The 26,108-nt window shown below is 38.5% G+C and overlaps 1 protein-coding gene across 4 annotated transcripts in view; it reads left to right on the top strand.

Moving 5' to 3' along the window:
• Window positions 1–26,108, top strand: part of LOC121300758 (ELAV-like protein 1) — a 30,819-nt gene extending 4,711 nt beyond the window's left edge. For 2 of the 4 annotated variants that reach the window (XM_041229551.1, XM_041229548.1), the window contains 5 exons: window positions 18,461–18,680; window positions 20,288–20,391; window positions 20,482–20,635; window positions 23,449–23,674; window positions 24,834–26,108. In XM_041229551.1, coding sequence (XP_041085485.1) covers window positions 18,473–18,680; window positions 20,288–20,391; window positions 20,482–20,635; window positions 23,449–23,674; window positions 24,834–25,158 — 1,017 coding nt within the window. In that variant the 5' untranslated portion in view covers window positions 18,461–18,472 and the 3' untranslated portion in view covers window positions 25,159–26,108. Of the gene's footprint in view, window positions 1–13,308; window positions 13,339–18,460; window positions 18,681–20,287; window positions 20,392–20,481; window positions 20,636–23,448; window positions 23,675–24,833 lie in introns of those variants that run through there. The other 2 variants (XM_041229549.1, XM_041229550.1) reach the window with 2 other exon arrangements.

Below are 26,108 nucleotides of genomic sequence, written 5' to 3'. Positions count from 1 at the left end.
CTATAAAAAAGATACTGCTGCTCTAGAAAGAGTGCAAAGAAGAGCGACCAGAATTATTCCGGGCTTAAAAGGCATGTCATATGCAGACAGGGTAAAAGAATTGAATCTGTTCAGTCTTGAACAAAGAAGACTACGTGGCGACCTAATTCAAGCATTCAAAATTCTAAAAGGTATTGACAGTGTCAACCCAAGGGACTTTTTCAGCCTGAAAAAAGAAACAAGGACCAGGGGTCACAAATGGAGTTTAGACAAAGGGGCATTCAAAACAGAAAATAGGAGGCACTTTTTTACACAGAGAATTGTGAGGGTCTGGAATCAACTCCCCAGTAATGTTGTTGAAGCTGACACCCTGGGATCCTTCAAGAAGCTGCTTGATCAGATTTTTAGGATCAATAAGCTACTAACAACCAAATGAGCAAGATGGGCCGAATGGCCTCCTCTCGTTTGTAAACTTTCTTATGTTCTTATGATTTGCTGCCTTTTAAACCTGTTTTACTCTTGGGGGGGGGGGGGGGGGGGTATTTTAAAACAGTGTGTGTAAAATAAACAACGCATGTGAAAATAAATTCGATCTGACGCCCCCGACAAGCATTGCATAAATGGACCGCTAAGGGTTAATTTCTGCATTGTCCCAGTTGCTATCTCTTAAAACCGACTGTTTGATCTACTACAGTTATGATTAGCAACTATAGCTCTGTTCACGCTCGATGTACTAGGGGAGTTGTTTGAGCTATGTCATTGTATTGATGTGATAAGGCCGGCCCAGGGCCTGCATTGGGTTCACACATACAGATAGACCAGCCCTGAGGTGACATTGCTTACTTTAGGCATCATCAAAAAGCTGGTTTAAATTTCACCCGGCCCAGGGTTGTCTCTTCATTCTTCGAGCGTTCACATGAGATAAGGCGGCCATAGACATGTCGTTTTTGTAAGGAATCTTTGAAACGCGCTTTCCTGGGGCCCGTTTCACAAAAGTTCTGCAGTTTGTGATGAGGTTGAGAGGTCTGTGCTGTGTGCGTTTCAAAGCACTTAACAACTTCACAAGTGCCATCGCTTGCGCTCACTCTTTTGTGATCTGATTTGGGTGAAATTACTAACTCGATAAACAGTTTGAACCCTTAGCGGTCCATTTATTCAGCCCGTCGGGTCCAACTTATTTTCACACACGCTGTTTGTGTATTTTTTCATAGTAAAACAGATTTAAAAGGCACTGCATATCAACAGGACACTCAGTACTGCATCTCCATCCATCCCACCCTTTGTTCGTTGAATTTATCACACCTATAACAAATGTCAATGTAAAAAAAAACAAGTTAGAAAAACGCAACAGCCGTTTATAAAGTGGTGATAGCAAACACAAAAGCCCAAGTTAAGAGAAGTAATTGAGGCAATCTTGTCAAGCATCAAACAAATCGGCACAATTGGAAAGGTGCTGGGGACCAACATTTACACAGTTGTTTGAATAATAATAGAGTAATAACAGAAATGAGAATATTTTAAAGTAAAATAATGGTAGAACAGATTGGCAGTATTGAATGTGTAAACATTGTGTTTTAGTTGTAAATGTATATCCACGAGTGGTGAAAATGTCTATTTTGGTAGGTATTGATATACGTAGGTACAAAACAACAATGTTAAGTGGTTAAAAAGGGGTACATACGCATGTCAGTGATAAAGGGTAGTATACTAACACGTTTTAGTGCTGAATAAAAACATTCTCCTTGTTATAGAGGTGTTATGAACTTAGACAAGTGTAAGGCATTTGTAAAGCATTAGATCATTTCATAAAAGGCCATATCCTTTGCATTTCTTGGCCATGGTTTGACTTTGAGTGCATCATTTGCATGCACCCATGTTCCAGTAACACCCATAGCAAGAAGAGACATGGTGTCCTGGAGTAACACCCTGTTCTTGGTGTATGAAGATAATTGGTCATTACTGTTGTCCAAAGTAATTTGCTCTTCTGCACAGCAGTAAACCTGCCATTGTGTTGCTTTGTAACGTTCCTGTCTGGTTTGGACAGCAATCCTTCTTCCTGCTGACTGAATAAGTTGATATTTCATGATTGGAGAAGTTTTGCATTGCCTACATTTGCTACCAAGAATTGTTGCCATTTGTCATTTCTATAAATGGGTTCTTCCAAACACATGGAATCTGTACCAGCAGGTACATGTAGAGGGTAAACATGCAACACCTGTTGGTTTGATGAGCAGTTACATCTACTACATAGAATGTCATGACTTATTGTGACTGAAACCATGCGAGATACTTCAGGACAAATTTCAGACAATTTGGTGAGAAAGTCTGCAACATCTTGCTGCTCACCTCTATTGATGGGAATATCTACAGTAGTTAGATGCAGTGGATGGCATGATAGCCTCTTGTTGACTTTTAATGAATCCTTCAGAGGCTGCAAGTGAAGAAGACACTGCAATGTTGCATTTGCATAGCATGAGGTGAAATTCACGTTTCAAGTCTCTGAGTGGATGTTTAACTGCATTACAAGTGTTCTCTTTGAGGCTTTTGGTGTTCGGTGAATGAAATACTCTTACCTTGTGTCCCTTGTGCGTGTTGGTCTCCTTCAAGCTTATCAACATGTGGCAATAAATCCCTCTGAGCCTATTGTACTCTTCAACTGCAGTTTGAGTTGCCTTAATGCAAGTGGGGTCCAAAAGTTGATAAGGTGGACATGAATTGTCCACCTTATCAAAACGTTTTGATTTGGGATACAATGTGTTCAGGTCAGAAATGCCATTCGGTCTTTACAGGATTTGTTCATATCGGCAGTAAGATTGATATGGACTTGGGAGAGGCTACAGGTGAGAACGATTATTTTGTATTATGATTATTGTTTGAATAGTGTTTACTATTTATGATTAGTATAAATCAGTTAACCTTTTAGTGTTGCTAACAGCTTGGTTAAGAATTTGCTTGTAGAGAGTGTCATTTGTACACATACGTTTTCAAATCTTGAATACAGTATTTTCATTTTCTGAGAAGCAGACAAATATGTGCATGTTATATGGCTGAAATAACTACAATAGCATATATTGAAAGGCTTCGCTTAGCTACTTTGAGACGTGGGCTTTCTTTGGTTACCGTACACATTTTTGAACATGGAGAAATTAAACCATCATGAAAGAATATGCATATGAGCTAAAGTTTTTTTTTTCTTCCTCTTTTTTTTTTTCAGAAGGTATTATTCACAATGCAGTTTGCAAGTGCACTCTGCTCATTTAAATGGTGTGTGAAATGGATGTTTACAATGTCCTGCAAGGCATATTGAAAGTTGGCAGCTATTGATGTATTGTTCCAGTTTTTAATACAGCATGTTTTGGATTCTTACACATTGCTGTAGAAGAAAGCACTGGGGAGCACTTCGCTAATTTAATGAATACATTTCTTGAATGCCTACAGTAGGATAATGCAGTTTACACAATTATGCACGGTTCTCCTAATGTCGACATGAAGCACAGTAATTTGAGAAAATACTGAATATGTTTTACTATTTTGTGAGTTTTGTCGAGTTCGGCAAGATTTTGGTCTCTGACCAAAGTTTCTACCAGAGCTTCAGTTTTTCACACTGTCCTTGTAGTTTAGGATTACCAGATTTCCACAGTGAATAAACGGGGAGTTTTTTCTTCTTTAATTTACTGACCCCATAGCAACTCTGAAGCCAAAAATAACAGTATATAAAATAAAACAATAATAGTTTTTAAAAATTAAACATCTGGTGAATTTATTGCAGATGCTAACTAATTATTTTATTTCATATTGTTATCTAGTCAAAGCATGTTAAATATACAAAAAGCCAGATTGCAAAAAGTAGATCAGCTATTACCATTTAGTCTGTTAGTCAGACACGACTCGCCAAGAAATAAAGCAGGTGAGATTCACTGTAAACAGTGTATAGACAACATAGACGCCCCCCCATGGAATCTCAGTGTGGACTGGGCAGACGAAATTAAATATAGTGGACAAGATTACTGTAAATTGCGAAGTAATAAGTCCTACCAAAGCCCATTAATTTTAGGAACTTTTCACCGTTTAAATTAAGTATTCAAATTATAAAGCATTTTTTTATTATGTTTTTTTAATGTAGTGGTTGCAATTGGTTTTCATCATTTTTTTTCTCCTAATTTGGAATAGCCAGTTATTTTTAGGCTCTGCTCACTGCTACCACCCCCGCACTGACCGCTTCTTTTCACACTGCAGGCCCACCATGCAGCCACCTCGGTTACAGTGTCAGAGGCAGCTTACAGGCAAGCCCACAGGTGCCCGGCCACACTACAGAGGTGCGTGGTGAGCCAAGGACACCCTAGCCATCTTAATTTTTTAACAATTCTAGTGCTAGTTGCCATATTTAATGTTACCAAACTTGTTTTAATCCAGTCACTGGTGGATGTACTTCCGGCTCACCAATACATTTGCAGCTGTGAATAAAACAGTGCGCCCAGTTTTGTACTTACTGTTGAGCCAGTTCTTAAATTTTTTTATTTAGTCCAATTTTTTTACCCCGGTTTTCTCCCCAGTTTAGTGTGCCCAATTATTATTGTATCCTCGATTCATTATAGTGCCGGAGGACAACACAGATCTGGTGGCTCCACTGCAGAACCACAGGCGCCCTATTGGCCACCGGGTTGCTGATGCTCGGTGAGCCGTGGATTCCCCTGCCGACCTAAGCCCTCTCTTCCCAGGCAGCGCTCGGCCAATTGCGTGCCACCAACTAGGAACTCCCAGTCACGATTATTGGGCACGGCAGTCTACAGTCAGGCATCTAAAGTAGGCATGACGCAGGTTGAGCCCTCGGGATGAAATAGCTAGGTGGCTATTTTTTTTTTAATTAGCAGTGGGAGAAAATCACTTCAAGTACAGTAGAATCTGCCAGAACTGACGGACACTGTATATACTATAGATACTAATGAGAGTAAAACAAACAAATAAAGAAAAACAAGGGAAATGCAGATCTTTTCAAGAAAGCTGGGAGTCTTTGTATAAATGGATTTAATATTTTTAAATGCTGCAATAACAGTTCTGCTTGTGAAACATCCACACTAATTTGACAGAACAGATAATTTATTTGCACTGTACAGGACCTTATTTTCACCTATTGGTGCTTGAGCCCCGCAGCACTCGCGGAATCGTCGCTTGTACACGTATATTAGCTTTAAATGTGTTACTGTTTCTAAACAAGAACTCAACTTTATTATGAATATTGTGTTATGTTTTAAGCAACATACTACAATAGTGTTAATTATGGTAATTGTTTATTTTGAAAATGTGTAGTAAAACATGACCATAGTTTGACGTCATTAGTAAAACTGGCCCCCTTTGCTAATGACATCTTCAGTCTGGGTCGTTGCCAATAAATCTCCACATTAAGTGACTGTTTTCTAAACATTGTTTGTGAATGCTTATTCACAATTGCTACACCCTGGAAAATTGACTTCCCTGCATTTCACAATTTACCAGCTTAAATACCACACTATACTCCTCCTGGGCACTGCCATAATAGGGTCACATGACTGTGACACAACACGCTGATTTGCTCAGTGGATGTCGGATTTTGCTAAATTAGAAGCCTGGCGTATAGCAAGTTATGGAAAGAAACGATCATTTGAGTTGTATTTAATGTGGTGTATATAGTGTTTTGAGGACAATGGACACTGAACATCAGAAAGTAGGCACTGAGATGAATGACCCTGCTTTTAGCTCAGTTTTGGTGCAAATAATGTGTCGCGTTTTGCATCTAAAAACTAAGGATAGTTCATACACTAGTACAGCCAGGGTGGTCCGGCAACCTGTCTACTCACTCGTGTTGCTTTGAGCTCCCTATGAGATATTCGGATACAAATAAGCCCTTTATGAAGCTAATTTGATACAAATCGTATGCAAAGTTTGAAATGTATGCTTGTTTTCAGAACCAAACAATAATAATGAGAAAGCGTCTTCAAATTAAATTAGATAACTTCTTTGAGGACTTTGTTGGCTTTTTTGCATAGCTGTGGATTTATTTATTACTTCTTTACTTGGGTCAAGATATGCGTTTTAGTAAGGACAATTAAATGGTATTCCTTTCTGAATGTACATTGCATCTTTTCATCTGCAATCGGCAACACAATGGGGGAAAAAACAATCGAAAACAGCTAGCTTATTTATTAAGAAAAAATTATATTAACAGACCTCGCACCCTTAGTGTTCCTCACAAAGAGTGGAGTCTTACTTTCGCGTTCGGAGCCACCTCGTCTCACCTCCTATAAATACTCGCAACTCGCCTTAACAGTCGCGAAACGAGCGAGTGTAAGAAACTTGTGTTGTGTCTACGAACGGCAATGCTATAACAGAAATATTGTCCTAAACGTGTAGTGTCCTCATCTTCACTCATTTGTATACATAGGGAATCTACTCTTCACCCACATTTGATATATAACGGGTCTAAGTTTCACCCCATTTGCGGCACGCATGGACCCGCGTATGGGAGCTGATGTGGTAACTCATTTTGAGGGTTTTTGGTCATTGACCAGGCAGGTCCGTCCCATCCTATAACATTGTTGCCCGGACTTTATTATTAAATTTCTTATCAAACCCCGTATCCAGGGAATAGGTCTACATTTGACATTAGTTTTGTAATAAAACAAATGTATCAATCATAACAGTGGGTTTTATACAGTGGGGTTTTTTTTTTTTTTTTTTTTTTTTTTTTTTTTTTTTTTTTTGAAAAAGAATTTCGTGTCCCCCACCTGGGATGGAACTCGCGACCTTCCAGTCAAGAGCACAGTGCTCTAACCACTACTCCACATATGCTGTGTTGTTGAAGCTGACACCCTGGGATCCTTCAAGAAGCTGCTTGATGAGATTCTGGGATCAATAAGCTACTAACAACCAAATGAGCAAGATGGGCCAAATGGCCTCCTCTTGTTTGTAAACTTTTTTATGTTCTTATGCTACAAGTGAAGAAGCACTAATGTCTTGTTGTATAACAATTTATTTATTTAGTTATATTATTCTATAATATATATATATATATATATATATATATATATATATATATATATATATATATATATATATAATAAAAAATACAAATGTCAGATGCTCTGGATAAAAACTTCAGCCAGATCAATTAATGTGACATTTTTCTGGGTTGCTATTTATTCATTTATTTATAAGATGATGAGATTTCCATTACATGAGAGTAGTTGTTGAACTTCATGCTGATTTGAACTCGGCTCTCTCCAAGATAACCACCAAATAAGCGTAGCTTTGCAGTAAACTAATGTGATCCATTTTCATCTCCATCCATTTATGTTGTTTTCCATCTGATGATGAAGATACCCTTCTGTCAGGTGTCCTTTTTCATGATTGAATTTGTTGCCAGATTACACTGATGTGTTCTAAGCATCCTGGGAAACCTGGAATGCCTGCGTTTTGTACTGAAGTGTCAATGAAGCAGTTCTTTTATAGGTAGGTTGACAATCTCTGCGCAATAATGCTAAAGAAAATCTTGCCTTCTACGTTTTTAATAGGGAAATAGGACAAAACTGACCGATGCTTGTAGAATCCTTTTCTTTTGGTATAAAGACTCCACCTGCTCGGCGCCATGCTCTTGGTACAACCTGTTTTTCCTATGCCACTTCAGTCAATTTCCACAGGATTTGTAGAACTCCAGAAGCACTCTTGTACACTCTGTATGGAACTCCATTAGGCCCTGGAGATGGTGATGCACTTGCTTTTTTCACAGCTTGCTCTACTTCTTTCCACTTAGGTGCGTAGTCCTCCATTTGGTATTCCAGTGGATTGATAGGTGGGATGTCAGAAGGAACATTTAATTTCTACATTTATTAAAAAATATATTTTTTCCTCTATGCATTTAAATCATTTATTTCTACCCAATAAATTATTTCTTTATTCATATTTAAATAAGAGGAACTACAATAGATCAGAGATTTGGACAAGGAAGCTACATGCCACTCTTGTGTACAATTCCATTCTGTGATATCTACCAAACAGGAAACCTAGATATTTTCAAACAGGAAATAGAGCATTTCTAGAATAGAGCAGAACCTTCAGGTTTTCAGCAAAAGCTGGTCAGGCTTGTAAGCTTAAAAAATTAAAGCATTTCAACAACAGCGCAGTGGTCTAAGGCTGTGTGCTCAATGACGTCATGTTGCAAGTTCAAACAACGTTTTATTTTTTTGTTTTTGGTGCGATATGTGCGGTTTTAAAACATAAATAAAATGGCAAAACTCTTGGATCTGTATAGAGACTCACGGTAGTTTCCAACAAGTTTTTTTTTAACTTGTATGAGGAACTACCATTCCTCCCAATACCTCTTCATAGTAGTGCATACTGAAATCCTCTCCTGATCACTCGTTTTATCACCAAACTCCTCTAATGCGATCCAAGTCATTATTTAATTACTATAACATCTGTTAGGTCTGTGGTGCAGGGCCTCTGTGTATTGTTCAGGTCCGCCCCTTTTCTGTCATCTCACTCAGCCATTGGAAGGTTTTCTCGGCTTTTTCTGGAGAAAGAATGACTAGAGACCTGTGCTTGACGACTCTTTGATGTCAGAGGGGGTCCGACATTGGACCGGAAAGGGAAAATTGTAATGTCAGACCTGGTCTGACAATAGGACTGCATGGGTTAAGGCACAGTGAGTGATTAGGTAAGAACACAGTGGCAGTGTTGCAAAGGAAAGCTTTCTTTTTTTTTTTTTTTTTTTTTTTGATAGTTATTGAAGTGGTTGTTCAACACAAATCTGTTCAATTTGGCAAGTTTGTGGAAGTTCTAGTTCTATGTTGTGGAGGAGCAAAGAATAGTAGCTGAAAGTGAGCAGAATGAATTAAGGAAAACCAAAATACCTCACTGTCGACGGAGCTTGAGCTGCGTAGACTTGACAGGCTGTACTTTTGAAGATCTAGATGTACAGTGGCTCTCAAAAGTATTAACCCCCCCTTGGACTTTTCCACATTTTATTGTGTTACAACATGGAAGCATAATGGATTTAATTAGGAGTTTTTACCACTGATCAACACAAAGTCTTTAATGTCAAAGTGAAATATAAAATCCACAAATTGTTCTAAATTAATTACAAATACAAAACAGAAAATAATTGATTGCATAAGTATTCACCCCCTTGAGACAATATTTGGTAGACACCTTTGGCAGGAATTGCAGTCATGAGTCTATATGGATAAGTCTCTGCCAGCTTTGCATATCTGGACACTGCAATTTTTGCCCATTCTTCTTGCAAAATTGCTCAAGCTCCGTCAAGTTGGATGGGGACCTTTGGTGAACAGCAATTTTCAACTCTTTCCACATATTCTCAATTGGATTGAGGTCTGGGCTTGACTGGGCCACTCCAGGACATTGACCTTTTTGTTTTTAAGCCACTCCAGTGTGGCTTTGGCTGTAAGTTTGGGGTCATTGTCCTGCTGGAAGATGAATCTTTTCCCAAAGTCCCAGGTCTTTTGCAGACTTCAGCAGGATTTCTCTGTACTTTGCTGCATCCATTTTGCTCTCTTATCTTCACAAGCTTTCCAGGCCCTGATGCAGAGAAGCATCCCCATAGCATGATGCTGCCACCACCACGCTTCACGATAGGGAGGGTATTCTCGGGATGATGTGCGGTGTTAGGCTTGCGCCAAACAGTGTTTAGCATTGAGGCCGAAAAGCTCTATTTTGGTCTCATCAGACCATAGAATCTTTTTCCACTTGGTTTTAGAGTTTCCCACATGCCTTCTGGTAAACTAGCCGAGATTTGATGTGAATTTCCCCCCCCCCCCCCCCAACAATGGCTTTCTTTTTGCCACTCTCCCATAAGGCCAGTTTTGTGAAACACCCAGGCTGTTGTTGCCGTATGCACAGTGTCTCCCAGCTTAGCTGTGGAAGACTGTAACTCCTTTATAGTTGCCAAAAGCCTCTTGGTGGCCTCCCTGACTAGTGCTTTTCTCGTCCGGATATGCAGTTTTTGATGATAGCCTGTTCTAGACAGATTCACAGTTTTGACATTCTCTCAATTTCTTAATGGACTTTACTGTGCTCCAGGGGATATGCAATGCCTTGGAAATGTTGTTATATCCTACCCCTGATTGGTGCTTTTGAAGAACCTTATTCCAGATTTGCTTTGAATGTCCCTTCGTCTTCATGATGTAGTTTTTGTTAGGAAATGTACTAACCAACTGTGGGACCTCCCAGAAACAGATGTATTTAATCTGAAATCGTGTGAAACACCTTGATTGCACACAGGTGGACTCCTAAAGACAATTGGTTGCACCCGAGCTTATTTAGGTGTGTCATAGCAAAGGGGGTAAGTATTTGCTATAAATTATTTTCTGTTTTATATTTGTAATTAATTTAGAACAATTTGTAGGTTTTATTTTTCACTTTGACATTATGGAATTTTTTTTTTGTGTTGATCAGTGACAAAAACTCCTAATTTAAATCCATTTTGATTCCATGTTGTAACACAAAAAATGTGGGAAAAGTCCAAGGGGGTGAATACTTTTGAGAGCCACTGTATATACGGAAAGTTCAGCTGCGTAGAAAAAACCTGCAGTAAACGTATTTAAAGAAAGTTTACTGATCTGTGTTTGTTTATTTTTCTATCTACACAGCTGAAAAAGGGCTTTGGCCAAAATGTATGTAGCCAGCTAAGACCCTCGCTACCTTGACACTTTCATTGGTGTTTATTAGGGGGCATGTCTGATAATCGGCTGCATTTACCTCATTTTTTTAACATGTGGGGCAGGTAATAATAACATGGCGGTGGCTACTGCAGCAAAGCTTTGTTCTTGCTGTGGTGAACTGTAGCTGAGACAAAATGAGAAGTTTTTTGTTGCCGTGGTTTGGGGGTCTGGTGGGTTTCGTTCAGGTTTTATCTAGAAATGAGACGGTGGCGCATGTCACTATTTTTGTCACTTGAGTGGTCCATTATATTTATCACGTTTGTGTGCAGCGTTGCCTCTAAGCTTTTTAGATACTGAGAAATTTGCTGTTTTGACTGAGAAAGGGTACGTTATTAGTGAAAAACCTTCACCCCTACATTAACCCTTTTTAATATATTTTTCTTGCATTGTACAATACTCCAACACAATTATCTCAACTTTACAATTTACTTTAAACAAGACATTGTGGCTCTGCCTCTGATTTTGAATCATCCTCTAATCCTATGCAGCACTGTTGGCTGTTATCATAAAAATAGCCTGCATGCTTAACTGGTGCCCTGCGTAAAATTGCTTTATACTACTGCATAAAACACTGGCATCTGCACTGCCTTCAGTTGTAACCATCTGTAGGGCTACTAATTGTTACATTCTTGGGAATACCAAATTCAGTTTTTCAAAAATGACCAATTCAGTTTGTTCCCACTTTATTTCAACGCATTAATAGTTAAATATGGCATGTGAACATAAATGTTGGTCATTTTTAAAACAAGTAAATTGAATAAATGTTACTACAATTCTTTTTTTGTTTTTTTCAATCACTCTTGTTGCTGTAATAGATGGTATACAGTGCCTATAGGAAGTATTCACCCCCCTGGGATGTTTTCAGTTTGTTGTGTTATAACCTGGGGGGGGGGGGGTGAAAAAACAAATCGATTGAAAAATAAAAGCGTGAAAAGTCTTCATTGGATAAGTATTCACCGATGGAATTAAATGGAGCCCATTTGTGTGCAATAAAAGTGGTTCACATGATTTCAGATTAAATACACCTGTCTCTGTACAGTTGGGTAGTGCATTCAAAGCAAAGATACTACCATGAAGACCAAGGAGCTTTCAAAACAACTCTGGGATAAAGTTGTGGAAAGGCTCAGATCAGGGGTGGGGTATAAAAAGATTTCAAAGGCATTGAATATTCCTTGGAGCACAGTCAAGTCGATCACTAAAAAGTGGAAGGTATACGGCAACACCCAGAATCTGCTTAGAGCAGGCCGTCCTCCCAAACTGAGCAGCCAGATATGAGGGTCTGATTGGTCTGAGAAGCCACCAAGAGGCCAATGACAACTCTGAAAGACCTACAGCGTTCCATGGCTGTGATGGGAGAAACTGTTCATGTGTCAATAATAGCTCAGGTACTCCACAAGTCTGGCCTGTATGGAAGAGTGGCAAGAAAGAAGCCATTTCTGAAAAAAGAAAAAATTGAACTATTTGGCCTGAATGCAAAGTGTTATGTCTGGCGCAAACCCAACACAGCACATCACCCAGGTAACACCATCCCTACTGTGAAACGTGGTGGTGGACAGGGAAGCTTGTTAGGGTAGAGGACAAAATGGATGGAGCTAACTACAGGCAAATCCTTTAGGAAAACCTGCTTCAGTCTGCAAAAGACCTAAGACTGGAACAGAGATTCACCTTTCAGCGGGACAATGACCCCAAGCACACAGCCAAAGCGACATTGGAGTGGCTTAAAAACAAGAAAGTGAATGTCCTAGAGTGGCCCAGTCAAAGCCTGGACTTGAATCTGATTGTAAATCTGTGGCAAAACTTGAAGATTGCTGTCCACCAAAGATCCCCATCCAACTTAACAGAGCTTGAACAATTTTGCCAAGAATGGGCGAATATTGCACGATCCAGATGTGCAAACTTGGAAGATACTTGCCTCAAAAGACTAATTGCTGCCAAAGGTGGTTCTACCAAGTATTGACTCGGGGTGAATACTTAACTAATCAAGACATTTCAATTATTTTACAGTTTAATCCCCTTTCCTTATTCTGCAGTGTTATTTGCAAGATTTAAAGAAAGAATGAATGTCTATGAAACCAACGGTGTGTAGTGTAGTGACTACATCCTTTCCAGAGTAGATCAATTTCCTTTAAGGATTGTATAGCTAGAAAAATAGTTTTGAGTTAATTTCTTTGCCTTCAGAAAGTATAATTCAATTAAGTAATGTCCATGTTTTAAAATTGCTAATTCTAGCTTGGTTAAAGGCAGGTAGCGTGGAAAGAAATAAACTAAACAATAATGAAATACGCAATTAATTTAGCTTGCTTCGGGAAAGCTCTGGCTTGAGCGCAGTACCTTAGCTCTTAGTTTTTCAACATAGAATGCAGTGCTTTGCCATTGTTGCTACCTTATTTGCTTTCTTAGTCTTTGTGTTTACGACTGGCATTATGATATTTAATGGTACTGACTCGTACATGATCACATGAATTATAGCAAAATTTGAAGAATGCTGTTGCCCCGTCATATACATAATCCGATTTTCTTTTAGCTCTGTCTTACTGAAACAATGCTCTTTTTTTTTCCCCCAATGGTGCAGCTGCAATGTTGAGTTTCAGCAGAGACATGGAGTGAAGTCGCATGAATAAACTTGCAAAAAAAAATAATGGACATGGTATGTCATCTTCAATTACTGTAGAGTTAAATGTGTATTTTCGACTAATGTGCCGATTTTTACATTTTTTACCAGTTTCAAAACACTTGATTTCTGAAATGGATGTTTTTTAAAAGGGGGAAAAAAAATAAAAACTGTCAGTGTGAGTATTGCAATTTTTGTTTGTTTACCGGAGTATTTATACTTCTAAATAATGCAGGAAGTTTGTGCTTCACTGATTTTAGTATTCATTTGCATGACAAGTTAAAAACTGTAAAGTTCATGAGCAGCATGGAGAATCGCCAGACCCCTGCTTCGCCCACCCTGTACCAACAGTAGATTCACTGGTGCCTGAGCGAGCTCTGCACTAATGTGACGTGCATTTTTACGCAGGGAAATCAGAGAATCGGCTGCAAGACTGACACAAATATAATTGTTAATGATTAAGAAATCTCTCAAAATAAATAGGTTTACCTAGAGAGGCTGGAGTCTTGATTAGATTTGATATTTATGATAACGTGCGAAAGTTGGTAAACTGATTGCAATGGTTGTTGTCAGTTGCTGTGAAAAATGCGTGCATTTTAGCCTTAGAGAACGCTGTTTGTGTGTTGTTTAATGTATTTTACACATTTAATTGTTTAATAAGTGTTATCCACAATTGCTGCACAGCATTGTCACGAGTTTAAACCGAAGCCAATCTGCCCAGTAATGCTATTGTACTGAATACAGCAGTACTTTTGGTATATGATTGATTGTATTTAACAAATAAAACGTGTTTGTTTTTACAACTTGACCTTGCCTCAGTTTCTGTTATACCTCAGTTTCAGCCTGTGGTGTGGTGGGTGGGGGGGATAGAGACAATTTCATATTGTCATCAGAATTACCTGAGAAATCATTTCAAAAGTGTACAGTTCCACCGTGAGCTAGTAGTGTGAGTGCCATGGTATGTCCTAAAACAGGATTTGTGATGAAAATTGATACTTAAGGTTGCTGTCTGGCAGTCGGAGGTTTCTGGTGAAAATCGCCGATGTCGCAGCCCTGCAAAAGTTTTATAAAACCCAGTTTATTTGCAAGGTGCTTGCTCTGGGCCCCTGAATGCTCAGTTTTAAAAAAAATAAAATACATTTGACTGCTGTGTTTTTATAAATACTTGAGCTTTGTGGTTGACAAATGCACGTTATATTTTGAAAGGGATTATAGTACCTGCTCATGACGAAATGTAATATATGTAAATAATATACATTTTAGACCTGCACTATAACATTTAAACATGCATTCTCTAGTCTGCACCAACACTCCAATTTTTATAAAAAAATTTCATTCATGTGAATAAGGACGTTTGACGATATTCCAGCCATTCAAAACTAGCTTGAGTCGTTGCATCAGCTTCTTACTGAACGCAGAAAGGAGCGTCTGCAGACCTGCGAGCCGTGCTTCTAAAAGAGGCTAGCTCGTTTCTCCTCCAGTCTGATCTAGGAGGTTATTCAGATGAAAAATTGTTTTTGTTTCATAATGACGTTTGAGGTTGAGTGATAACCTGTATTTGTGGACTGTTAAATTGTAAGTTGATTGGTTGACTTGAGGTATGTTGCTACAGTATGTAACATTGCAGAAGTGGCTTTTGCGGTTTTCCAGTATCTCTATGATCTTTACCTGCTGTACCACTGCGTAGATGCCAGCACACACCTACAGAAAGCGTCTGCTTTCATTGTACAAGACGTTAAAATGTATTTATCATGAAGCACTTGTCTATCTAAATTTGTCTGTCCTGGACACCCACACTAAGCATGAAGCTGCAGTGTATCCCTAGTGAGAGCGGTCTGAGTCAAGCAGGTAAGTCTTGTTGTAATTTAATTGTTTTTGTTAATAGATTAAAATGAAGGGATGTTTAATATGAACCATCTACATGCAGATAAGTGCGTATGACCTTCTGCCGGCTTTGCTCAGACTGCCAATGTGATTTCATTGTACCAGCGTGTCACTTCGGCTGTCTCCTGTTGCAGGGCTTGCAATTAACTAGCCACCAAGCCCATTTCTCTTTTTTTTTTTTTTTTTTTTTTTTTTTTTTTTTTTTTGTTGTGACAGTAAATGTAATTCCCTGCACCATTGAAGCTCCCTCGTGTTTCTGCAGTTTGTACTGATGATCGCACTTGGGCCTTCTCGTGTTATTGCTTATATAATTTTCTGTTTCAGTTATATGGTGGGATGTAAATTTTATACAGCATGTTTTTAGATTCTGGGCTAGGATTTTCTCTTAAGTCTTAACATCAGATTCCTCTTGTTGATTTCAAACAAGAACATATCCTAAATTAAGTCTCTTAAGCCCACAGTTCATTGGGGACAGTTGCTGTAAAATGGACCCTACATCTAGTTGCCTGAAAGCTGCTTTGTGTCATGGGCTGAAGAGGTAAATTATTGGCAGTTTTTGTACATCTCGGCATTTCCATTCTTCTTTTGGACACTTAAACGTCCTAATGATCTGAACTTGCATGTAACCATTCCTTGGTTTTTGCTTAGCTATACCAGCTAAGTAGTGTTGCACTGAAGACATTGGTATTTGATCAGCAACAAGTAATTGTACATAATAGACATTGGTGTGAGGCGTGTGAGTACAAATGGATTTTCCAGACAGTGATTTACGTGTAACAATTAAAATTTTATTTAATATTACACGAGGAAAAAAAAGAAAAATAATAAAAAAGGATGTGAGGGAGGGAGTGCGGGAGTAATCAAAAACAAAGGAACGGGAGCCTCTTAGTCCTCGTCGCGTTCTGCTTTAATCCAAAAATAAAAGAAAAGGAATAAAAACAGAAAAGAACCAGTTAGTAAAGCCCCCGTTCGTGACACAGTCCACAACAACCAAGTACTCCTCCAGCCTTTTTCTCCCCGCCTCTATTCCTTAGGACCAACCCCGAACACAGTAGCACGTTCCCTTTAGTATGCAAACCCCGCCCCGGTAGTCAGTGGATCACCAATCCCAAACTGACAGGTATCCTTAATTTCACTTGACTCCAGTGGCTGGAATTTACATACTCGTACTTCCGCCCCTCACCAAGGTGCCGCCCCTTAAAAAGATGACTTTTGTCATGGTCACAAGACCTTGGTAAGGGAAATCCCGAGTTGGTTTGATGCCTTCTACTGTTGGGAGGCTGAATTGCAGACCGAAACCCCTTTGACTCATCACAATTGGTCTTTTGACAATGAATGATTATTGTTCCAGGTTCTTTTATTAGCTCATTAAGGGTGTCATAGTCTGGTATATGGAGGCTTTCTATCTCTGTCCGACAACCCGTCTGTTAATCACACTTACATTTTTACTCCTTTTTATTAATAGCTTATTCAATTTTGAATTGTGCAGTTGGAACCTCATTTCTTAACCGCCCAGGTGGCCATTTATTTTGGAAATTCATGTCATTGTGCTTTTTTTTTTTTTAGTGCAGATTTTTAATTTTTGGTCTTTTTTTTTAAATAAGCAATTTGAACAGTTTCAAAACAATTTTGCTTTATTTTTGAAAACACACTTAATGTCATTGTGAAAATAAATTTTTCAATTGTACATTGAACTTGTATAAACAATTTGTTTACCATTGTAACAATATAACTAACAACCATTTTTTCCTCAATGGCAGCATTATATAAGTACAATGTTTTTTTACTTTGCAGTATTCTAATAAGTGTGGCAAAAAGTCAATGTGCAGACATATTACATTTTAGAATTTTTTTCTAAAGAAGACAAAGCTTCATCAGTGCTAACGTCCATCAAATACATACATCAAAAAAACTTGCGTCGCAAATTTTCAATCGCACCATATGCAGGGTAATTGGAAAGTAAGTCTACCACATCACACACCATATTGTTGATATTGTAAACTTGCTTTCTGTCTTCCACAGTTTTGGTGTGTATTGCTGTATTGTCTGAAGTATTGTACTTCATCAGCAGAATAAATCGGTTGTTTTGACCAGTACCAATCCTGACAAGGTTTCCTTACAACCTGTTGTAACATCAACAAAGAAATAAATACCCTCACCTCATTCTCTGTAGCAGGCATCCATTTATTGCTCTGCAAATGCGGCCATTCTTTCTTTACTGCTTACCTATGGATAGGCTGGTCTGTCGGTGAATTTCCTAGGGACTGCAGTAAGCAAAAAACAAAACTGCAGACTATAGTAGCATATATTTTGCCTATTGATTTAGTGTAGCACATCGAAACGATTTGAAACTTGCAGAGGCACATATAACCCCCTGCACACCTATTCTCACCTATTCTGGGAATGAAACATTTGGAATCGCTTGCGCTCCAATTGGAAATAACAGAATAAGCAGCTGGGTGGTTAATCGATCATTACATGTGCATTTATCGACAGTCAATGCATTAACGTTTTATTTTTCAAAATCGAGAACAAACAGGATTTTTATCAGAAGATCCCTCAATAAGTAAAAACACTGCTGTGCATAGTAGTGAAACAGCAAGGTGCAACATGCGTTCAAATGAGAACACTTGATAAAAAAAAATAAATAAATAAATAGATTTCAGGACTTTAACAGTAACACTCACTATTCTTTAACGAAAGTCATTTCGATCTGAAATAGGCTTCTTAATTAACATTAATGTTAACTTATACTACCTGCATGAAATCCAATAAATTGCCAAACCATCGTTTTTTTCGTCCGCCCTTTATCCCAAAAATTACCAATCTGTCATTCTTCCTTTAAAAAAAATTAAAAAAAATAATAATTGTTAGCTTAAATTAAATCAGAAATATTCATTAAAATATTAACTGATGTGACACGTGAGAGGCCAGATGTATGTATCCTGGCTACCTGTCTTATTCGTACTTATAGAAGTGAATAACTACATAAGTACAAACTGTCAAAAACCTATGCACCAATTAATTGCTGCACCTCTAGCCAGTTGAAATATGATATATTGAGTCTGTTTGTGTGACGTTACATATAACTAGAGCACTTCAAATTCAGTTAGGATATCAAAGTGTCGGTCTTAATTTAGTTTGCATCTAAATTGTGAAAGTAGTTTGACATACTTTACACGATATTGAATGGGAGAATAGATGCTGGTGGTCTACTGATTTTAGAGTGAAGTTAAATCGCTGATGGTACCCTCCCTCTGCCATGTGTTTTCAGGAAGTTTATGACATGTCTAACGGTTACGAAGACCACATGGCTGATGAGGCAAAGGATGCCAAAACAAACCTGATTGTCAACTACCTCCCCCAGAACATGACCCAGGATGAGCTGCGCAGCCTGTTCAGCAGCATTGGGGAGGTGGAGTCTGCCAAACTCATCCGCGACAAAGTGGCAGGTAAAGCGCTTTCTACACAAGGCCCTTATCAGGGAGACAACAGTGAGTCCAAAACATTTTTAAGACTTATTATTATTATGAAAATATTGTAGTGAGGAATGTGATGAATGTTCTTTTTCATCTGAACTTGTAGGAACACTGGAACTAACCAATGCATCTTGGATAAATTGTACTCTTCTGAGTTTAATGGTGGCATGTAACAAAGGGCGTGAATCTGAGGCTAAATCCTGTGTAATTGATATGTTTTGTACTCGATCCTTTACAAGGATCAATGTTAATCTACGTGTTAATCAGTGATTTGGTATTTATAATCATCTTGATTGTTAATCGCATTTAAAACGACATTTGACAAGGGGTGTTCAATTACAATGATTAAACTTTTGAAAAAAATGTGAACCCACAAAAAATGCCCAATGTACCAGACATTTTCAGTTAAATACTATTGAAATGCTATGGCTTAAGATTGAGACTTTCAATTAACCATTTAAATCTTTATAGCCTTAATGCATGTAAATTGGCAATAAATAAGTCCATGATAATTGAGTTGGTGATGGTGGACAATTTAGTGGGATGGGTAGTAGCGTGAGTTACAAAACACACTGCAAAGTTTACAAGCAATGCATTGCATTCTTTGCTGCATGTTCTGTTTTATATGCTGTTTTTTTAAACATGTTTCTGACTTTTTTTCCAGCTTCAATCACACATCATAGATCATAAATAAACTAGGTAGTACATTTCTCCAAATTTACTCAAGTGTTCTCCAGTAGAAAATATTTTGTAGAGATCACAGTGTATCCAGATCGCACTCCCTCCTGCAGCAATGCTGGTTTTCTGTTCCCTCAACATGCCACTCATTTCAATCAAAGCGCCAGTATTGCAGCAGGGAGCAGGAGCACACTGATGTTTAGAAGAAAAGTCGTTCTCCTGGCGCACATTCCTGGGCTAAAAAAAATAACACCCTAGTTTATTTATGATGTGTGAATACAAAAATGTTGTTTGATCTGATAGCTTTCAATCAAAAGCATGACTAATCTACTGTGTGTTCCCTTCAGTACAGGCAGTGACTTCAAGATTGTTTTTGAATTGTGGTGCTTTTTTTTGGGGGGGGGGGGGGGTAAATCAAAGCATGAATCACTGTGGTGATTTTTTTATTTTGAATGCCTGTTTATAGTGACCTCCCTAAATCCCCTATATGTATTTCCATATGTTCAATACGTTGTCTAAGCGCCATGTATAGTCAGTTATTTCTAAGCAGTTTTTTGTAAATATTGAGATGGGTTGGTATTGGATTGAATGCCATGTACTTCTGAAATAATTTCAGAGAAGTAACTAAACAAGTTCCTTGCAAATGTTCTAAAGAATCAAAGTTATTAGATATGGGTTTGAAAGTTGTTTTATTTTTAATCCACAAGTCTTGGAAGGATGTCATTTATAAATTAGGTTATTGTAAATGGTACTGAGCTTCTGTGTCTGTACAGTATTCTGTTCTTAGTGACTTCATTGTTTAGCTGCGGCATTAGTCCCATGTTGTGAGCAAAACCTTGTATGCATTTACTTTGTCTGCTTAAAGAAGCATGCTTTTATAAAGTTTACTAACTGCAAACTTTCAGAAATATGAAACAATAACCAACATTCTTTTCTTTTTGTAGGCCACAGTTTAGGGTATGGTTTTGTTAATTATGTAAACCCTAGTGATGCAGAAAGGGCAATCAGTACACTCAATGGGCTGAGACTACAGTCTAAAACAATCAAGGTAAGTAGATGTAGTATAAGTTGATACTGTGCACTGGTCACATCTGTGTAAATTTACAGCAGTGGGAACTTAATTTTTTTTTTAATGTAGGTTTCTTATGCTCGGCCAAGCTCTGACACCATTAAGGATGCAAATCTTTATATTAGCGGGCTGCCGAAGACAATGACGCAGAAAGATGTAGAAGATATGTTCACGAGATATGGACGCATAATCAACTCTCGTGTCCTTGTCGATCAGGCCTCAGGTATGCTCTTCCAGAAGAATTGTCCCATTTCCAGGGTCTAAACCTGTGGCACTGCTTGTACTCCTACCAGTTGTATTTTTGTGGAAGTGATTATACAAAAATACACCTACACTATGTTCCCTGTAAGACTTTCATTTAGTTAGCCACTGTGGCCCAAGTAACCTGGCTTTTTCACACCAAAGAATATTAGAGAACCACACCAAAGAATATTAGAGAACCATACAACTGTTGTTTTAATGTACACAATACAATAAACATATTGACTGTCAACAGCCCTCTCCCCAAAACACCACACTGACCACAGGTTTCCATAAACACAAATAATATACCTCTGGTTGAGATTTTCAGCTTCCAATGCAAGCCTAAACGACACATATACAACATACTGTCACTGGTAGAATTCATAATATACAGTGCCTTGCAAAAATATTCAGCCCCTCTCACAGTTTTCACATTTTGTTGCTTTAAACCTTGCAGTCATGACACTTTGAAGTAGGAATTAGTGTGTTATATACACAACCTAATCCACACATTTAAAGCAAGAACAAAAAGAAAGAAGTAATAGATAATTAATATGAAATAAAAATGGAAATGTTGTGATTGCATAAGTATTCAAATCCTTTGCTGTGGCAAACCTAAATTCAGGTGCACAGAATGACCTTAACGAGCCACACAATTAATTGATGGCCTCAGTCTGTGTGCAATATTAGTGGTTCTCATGATTTCAGAATTAAAACACCTGTCTCTGAGGTTCCTTGATCAGGTAGTGAATTTCAAGCAAAGACTCAACCATGAAGATCAAGGAGCTTTCAAAGCAAGTCAGGGATAAAGACTTTGAAAAGCACAGATCGGAAGAGTACATATCAAAGTCTCTGAATATCCCTGTGAGCAACTCAATCATCAAGAAATGAAAGGTGCATTGTACGACCCAGACACTGCCTAGATCAGGCCGTCCCTCCAAACTGAGCAGCTGGGCAAGGAGGAAACTGGTGAGGAATGCCACTGTGAGACCAGTTTGAAAGAGCTACAGAGTTCAATGGCTGAGGTGGGAGTAAATGTGCATCAGTCAACAATATCCAGAACACTTCATAAAAGTAGCCTGTATGGCAGGGTGGCAAGAAGGAAGCCATTACTAGCCCGCATGGAGTGGGCTAGCCCAGAGGTGTTGTGGTCAGACGTGACCAAATTGGAACTTTTTGGTCTAAATGCCAAACGTTACATTTGGCGCAGTCCCAACACAGCACATCTCTCGGTCAACACCATCCCTACAGTCAAGCATAGTGGTGGCAACATCATGCTCTGGGGATGCTTCTCCTCAGCAGGGACTAGAAAGCTTGTTAGGATTGACTTGAATCATATTGAGAATCTGTGGAAAGACTTAATGCTGTCCATAAGTGATCCCCAAGCAACTTGAGAGAGCTTGAGCAAATCTGCCAGAAGAAAGGACATAATTTGCACCAAGCCAGTGTGCAAAGTTGGTAGATACTTACCCAAAAAGACTTATGGCTGCAATTGCTGCCAAAGGTGCTTCCACCAAATATTGAGTTGACAGGTCTGAATACTTAAGCAATCAACATATTTCAGTTTTTTCTCTTTAGTTTGTGCTGACATTTGCTGTAACGTATTTTACCCTTAGAAGTTTGAGCATTCAAGTTTTGACTAAAATAAGTTTAAAAAAAAAAGTGTCTGCATCATTTTGTAATTTTCACAAAATGGGACACCATAGGAAAGTTCTGAATAAAGTACTAAAGTTCAATTTTACTACATGGTTTTTGTGGACATTTAATTTATTTAAGTATAAACTGGTTATAAACATAGTTCCAGCAAGACAGTGTGTTTTATTTGAAAACACATAGAAATTTAAATGCCAGACCCTACCCTTTACTTACACACAACAGTATATTTAAAGTGCACTATAACTCTGATTCCCATTTAATCCTAGCCAAACTTAGTCCCACATGATAGTGCTTGCAGATTTTCTTAATTAACATTATTTTGACAGTGTCGTGGTTCTTTCCACTGCAAAACGGTAAACCGAAACTGCCAGTAGACAGTGCTGTGTATGTTAATTTAAATACCTCCCTGACCAGCTGCAGCGCTAGTTTACACAAGCTTGTAATATTAAATAGGATTGTACAGCCATGAGTGGTGTTTTTTTTTCACCTGTGACTACTGACAGTAATATTGCACCAATTCTGACATTAAAACTCAGTAAATCCTAGTGAGACGAATCCTCCTTTTTAAAATAATAAAATGTGTTTACTCTTAATTGTTCCTCTTGCGAATCTTATTGGAACCATTCTGTTATTTCAAAACTATATTTCGGCATATTTTAAAGATAGTCACGGTCGCTGTTTGCTATCACGGTCATATTTCTGTTTCTAATTAGAACCACTGTCCCACCAAACCATGCTGGTGCATACGTTATGTTAGTAAGCGAAGCGGCTTTCATTGGGTGAAATGAAACAAAACAATCTGTATTGATTGATCTACCAGCACACATTCAAAGTAATCATGCTGGCAGTCTTACAGAAGTACATTTTTCAAAGCCTTCGTGACCGTGGCGAACTTGGTGGAAATTGAGCCACACAGGAAAATCATTTTGCTTGTGGTGACTGGCGTGCGGCTACCTGGAACGTAGCTACATATGTTATTTTGCACAAAATGGATAAATAAACCATTATTGCCAATAGACTTTGAAAACATAATGACACACAGTGGAATGGATCGAAGTGGGTCTGCTTGGTATGTGTCCTAGCTCCTAGAACCATACAGACCAGAAACTCTTAACCCTAAATTTGTTTTTCTCTTAGGTTTGTCAAGGGGAGTTGCCTTTATTCGCTTTGACAAAAGGTCAGAAGCTGAGGACGCAATCAAAGACTTGAATGGTCAGAAGCCACCAGGTGCCGCAGAGCCCATCACAGTCAAATACGCTGCGAACCCCAACCAGACCAAGAACACAGCATTGCTCTCGCAGCTTTACCATTCACAGTCACGACGCTTTGGAGGGCCAGTACATCACCAGGCCCAGAGATTTCGGTGAGTAGTATTTCAAGAGAGTAATGACAAACACAACAGACATTTGCAATTGCTTTTAACCGTTTGGGGTCCAATGTCGGACCAGGTCCGACATAACCGAAAAGACGTAAAGAACAAGTTTCTAGTTGTTTTTTCTTCGGAAAAAGCAGAGAAAACCATTCAGTGGCTGCATGAGACAGATAGGAGCCGAATGAAACTGAATAAAAAGGGGGCGTGTGAGCAATAGCCCTAAGAGCTGTACCATACAGACAAGCAGACATAAACAAAGGAGGTAGCTGCTTCACCGTCCAGCGCTCAAAGAATATCACAGACATTTGCAGAGCTTTTTGTGATGTTACAGTAATAAAATAATGACTTGGATCGCATTATTGAGGAGCTTGGTGATAAAAACCAGTGATCAGGAGAGGATTTATCAGTATGCACGTCTATTGAGAGGTATGTGAAAAATACAGCGAACACTGGGTGGGGCTTGGCTGGAGATGCAGTACTGATGTCGCTTAGCATTGCTTTAAACAAAATATTTTAAACGGTGCGTGTGAAAATAAATTGAATAAATCACTTAACCCATTTAGCTTGGAGGGAAACAAATGACACAAACAACATTTTGCCACATTTCGCACATATTTACTAGAGTTTTGCCAATACTTGTATTGCTTTGAAGAAATTTGAAGTTGTTAATTAAATGGAATAAAACATGTTTTGGATTGGATTACATTATACCAAGCCTGTATACCTAATCCTTTTCCCTTTTAATGTTCCTACTAGTTTATAGATGTGTCTTGCCATCAAATTGACAAGAGGAACTCTAACTTTTTTTCTGTTTTTGTTATCTTCTCAAATTGTTTTAAACGGTTAGTACATTTAAAAATTGGGTTTTAATGTTTGATTGCACAGATTGCTCTGCTGCTGTTGTGCGGCTGAGAGGTTGCTTGAAAGGCCAGTGACAGACAGGAACAAAACAAGCAAACGTAAGGGCCAGTTGATGTGGTAGTGCCACGGGTCAGGCTAATTGGAGGAAACAACTTTCCCTGGCTGTATCATTGAAGCATTTGGTGTACTGTTTTCTATGATTCTTTAGTTCCATTAGCAGTGTTGTCTAATTAACTCTTACTAATAAAAAGAACTGTATGCCTGGCTAAGCTGCTGCTTCTTCCTTCAGGTTCTCTCCCATGAGTGTGGATCACATGAGCGGTCTGTCTGGAGTAAATGTTCCCGGAAACTCCACGTCGGGCTGGTGCATCTTCGTCTACAATCTGGGCCAGGACGCAGATGAAGGAATCCTCTGGCAGATGTTTGGCCCCTTTGGCGCAGTCACCAACGTCAAAGTGATCCGAGATTTTAACACCAATAAATGTAAAGGTTTCGGTTTTGTGACCATGACAAACTACGAAGAGGCTGCTATGGCCATCGCAAGCCTCAATGGCTATCGCCTTGGGGACAAGATCTTACAGGTCTCATTCAAAACCAGCAAGTCTCACAAGTAATTTCTTGCACTCACGTGTTTTCTATAAAATAACTAAGTTGACACAGTTGAAAAGGCAAATTTTTCTTTTTGTTAGTGTAATATCCATTCGGCGCCAATTTTCACAAGTGTTTTTTTTTGTCCTAGTCTGTATAGGAAAGTGTAGGAAGATTGATACTCTGGGATGCAACTAACGTGTTCAAATGTTTTTTGAGATATCCCACAATCTATTGACCAATTCTGAGTTTCTGAATTAATTTGTATGTCTGCAATGCTAAGAGTACAGAAGTTTCTTGGTAATGTCACTAAAGTATGTGCCATATGCATGGTAAAACAAAAATCACAGCATGCACTGTCTTTATAAGTCTCTGGTTCTCTACACTAAGGTCACATTGCTTTTAAGATGCTGTCCGCTTTAGTTTTATGTAGTTAAGATTAACCATACAGAATGCAAGATACCTTAGCTTTTTTTTGTTGTGTTTTTTTTTTGTTTTGTTTTGTTTTGTCAATCGCTTAAATTTGTTTGGCAGAGTATTGCAAATCTATGAAAAGACTAATAAGAAGGTAAACTTTCCCACCCATAAGTGAATCGGAGTTCTTGTATAGGCATAGCATGCTGGAACCATATTCAACAAACCTAGTAAGATGTGGCATATTCATTGCAGGAGATGTATTGAACAGCCAGCAAGAGGCAAAATAAATAGTTTTAAAGTTCCGTTTTGAAAGGGACCTTGTTAGACCAGCTACTTTTAGGGAAGGACCAAAGAGTTCAGAGGAACTTGAGTTAATGAAACCTGAACACAACTGCAGGGTGAGTTTTAACCAAGATAAAGGAAGTTTTATCTCACAAACAATGATGAAAGAATCACTTGAATTTAAAAACGAGAGAAATCACTAATGACAGAATTTCAGCTACCAGAATTTGAGCATTCAAGTTTTCTTGCATCCCTTGTAGCTGGTTCCATTTTATTT

The sequence above is a fragment of the Polyodon spathula genome, chromosome 26, assembly GCF_017654505.1.
Source record: "Polyodon spathula isolate WHYD16114869_AA chromosome 26, ASM1765450v1, whole genome shotgun sequence".
Taxonomy (NCBI): domain Eukaryota; kingdom Metazoa; phylum Chordata; class Actinopteri; order Acipenseriformes; family Polyodontidae; genus Polyodon; species Polyodon spathula.
The sequence above is the reverse complement of the archived record's forward strand: the minus strand, read 5'-3'. Positions and strand labels throughout refer to the sequence as shown.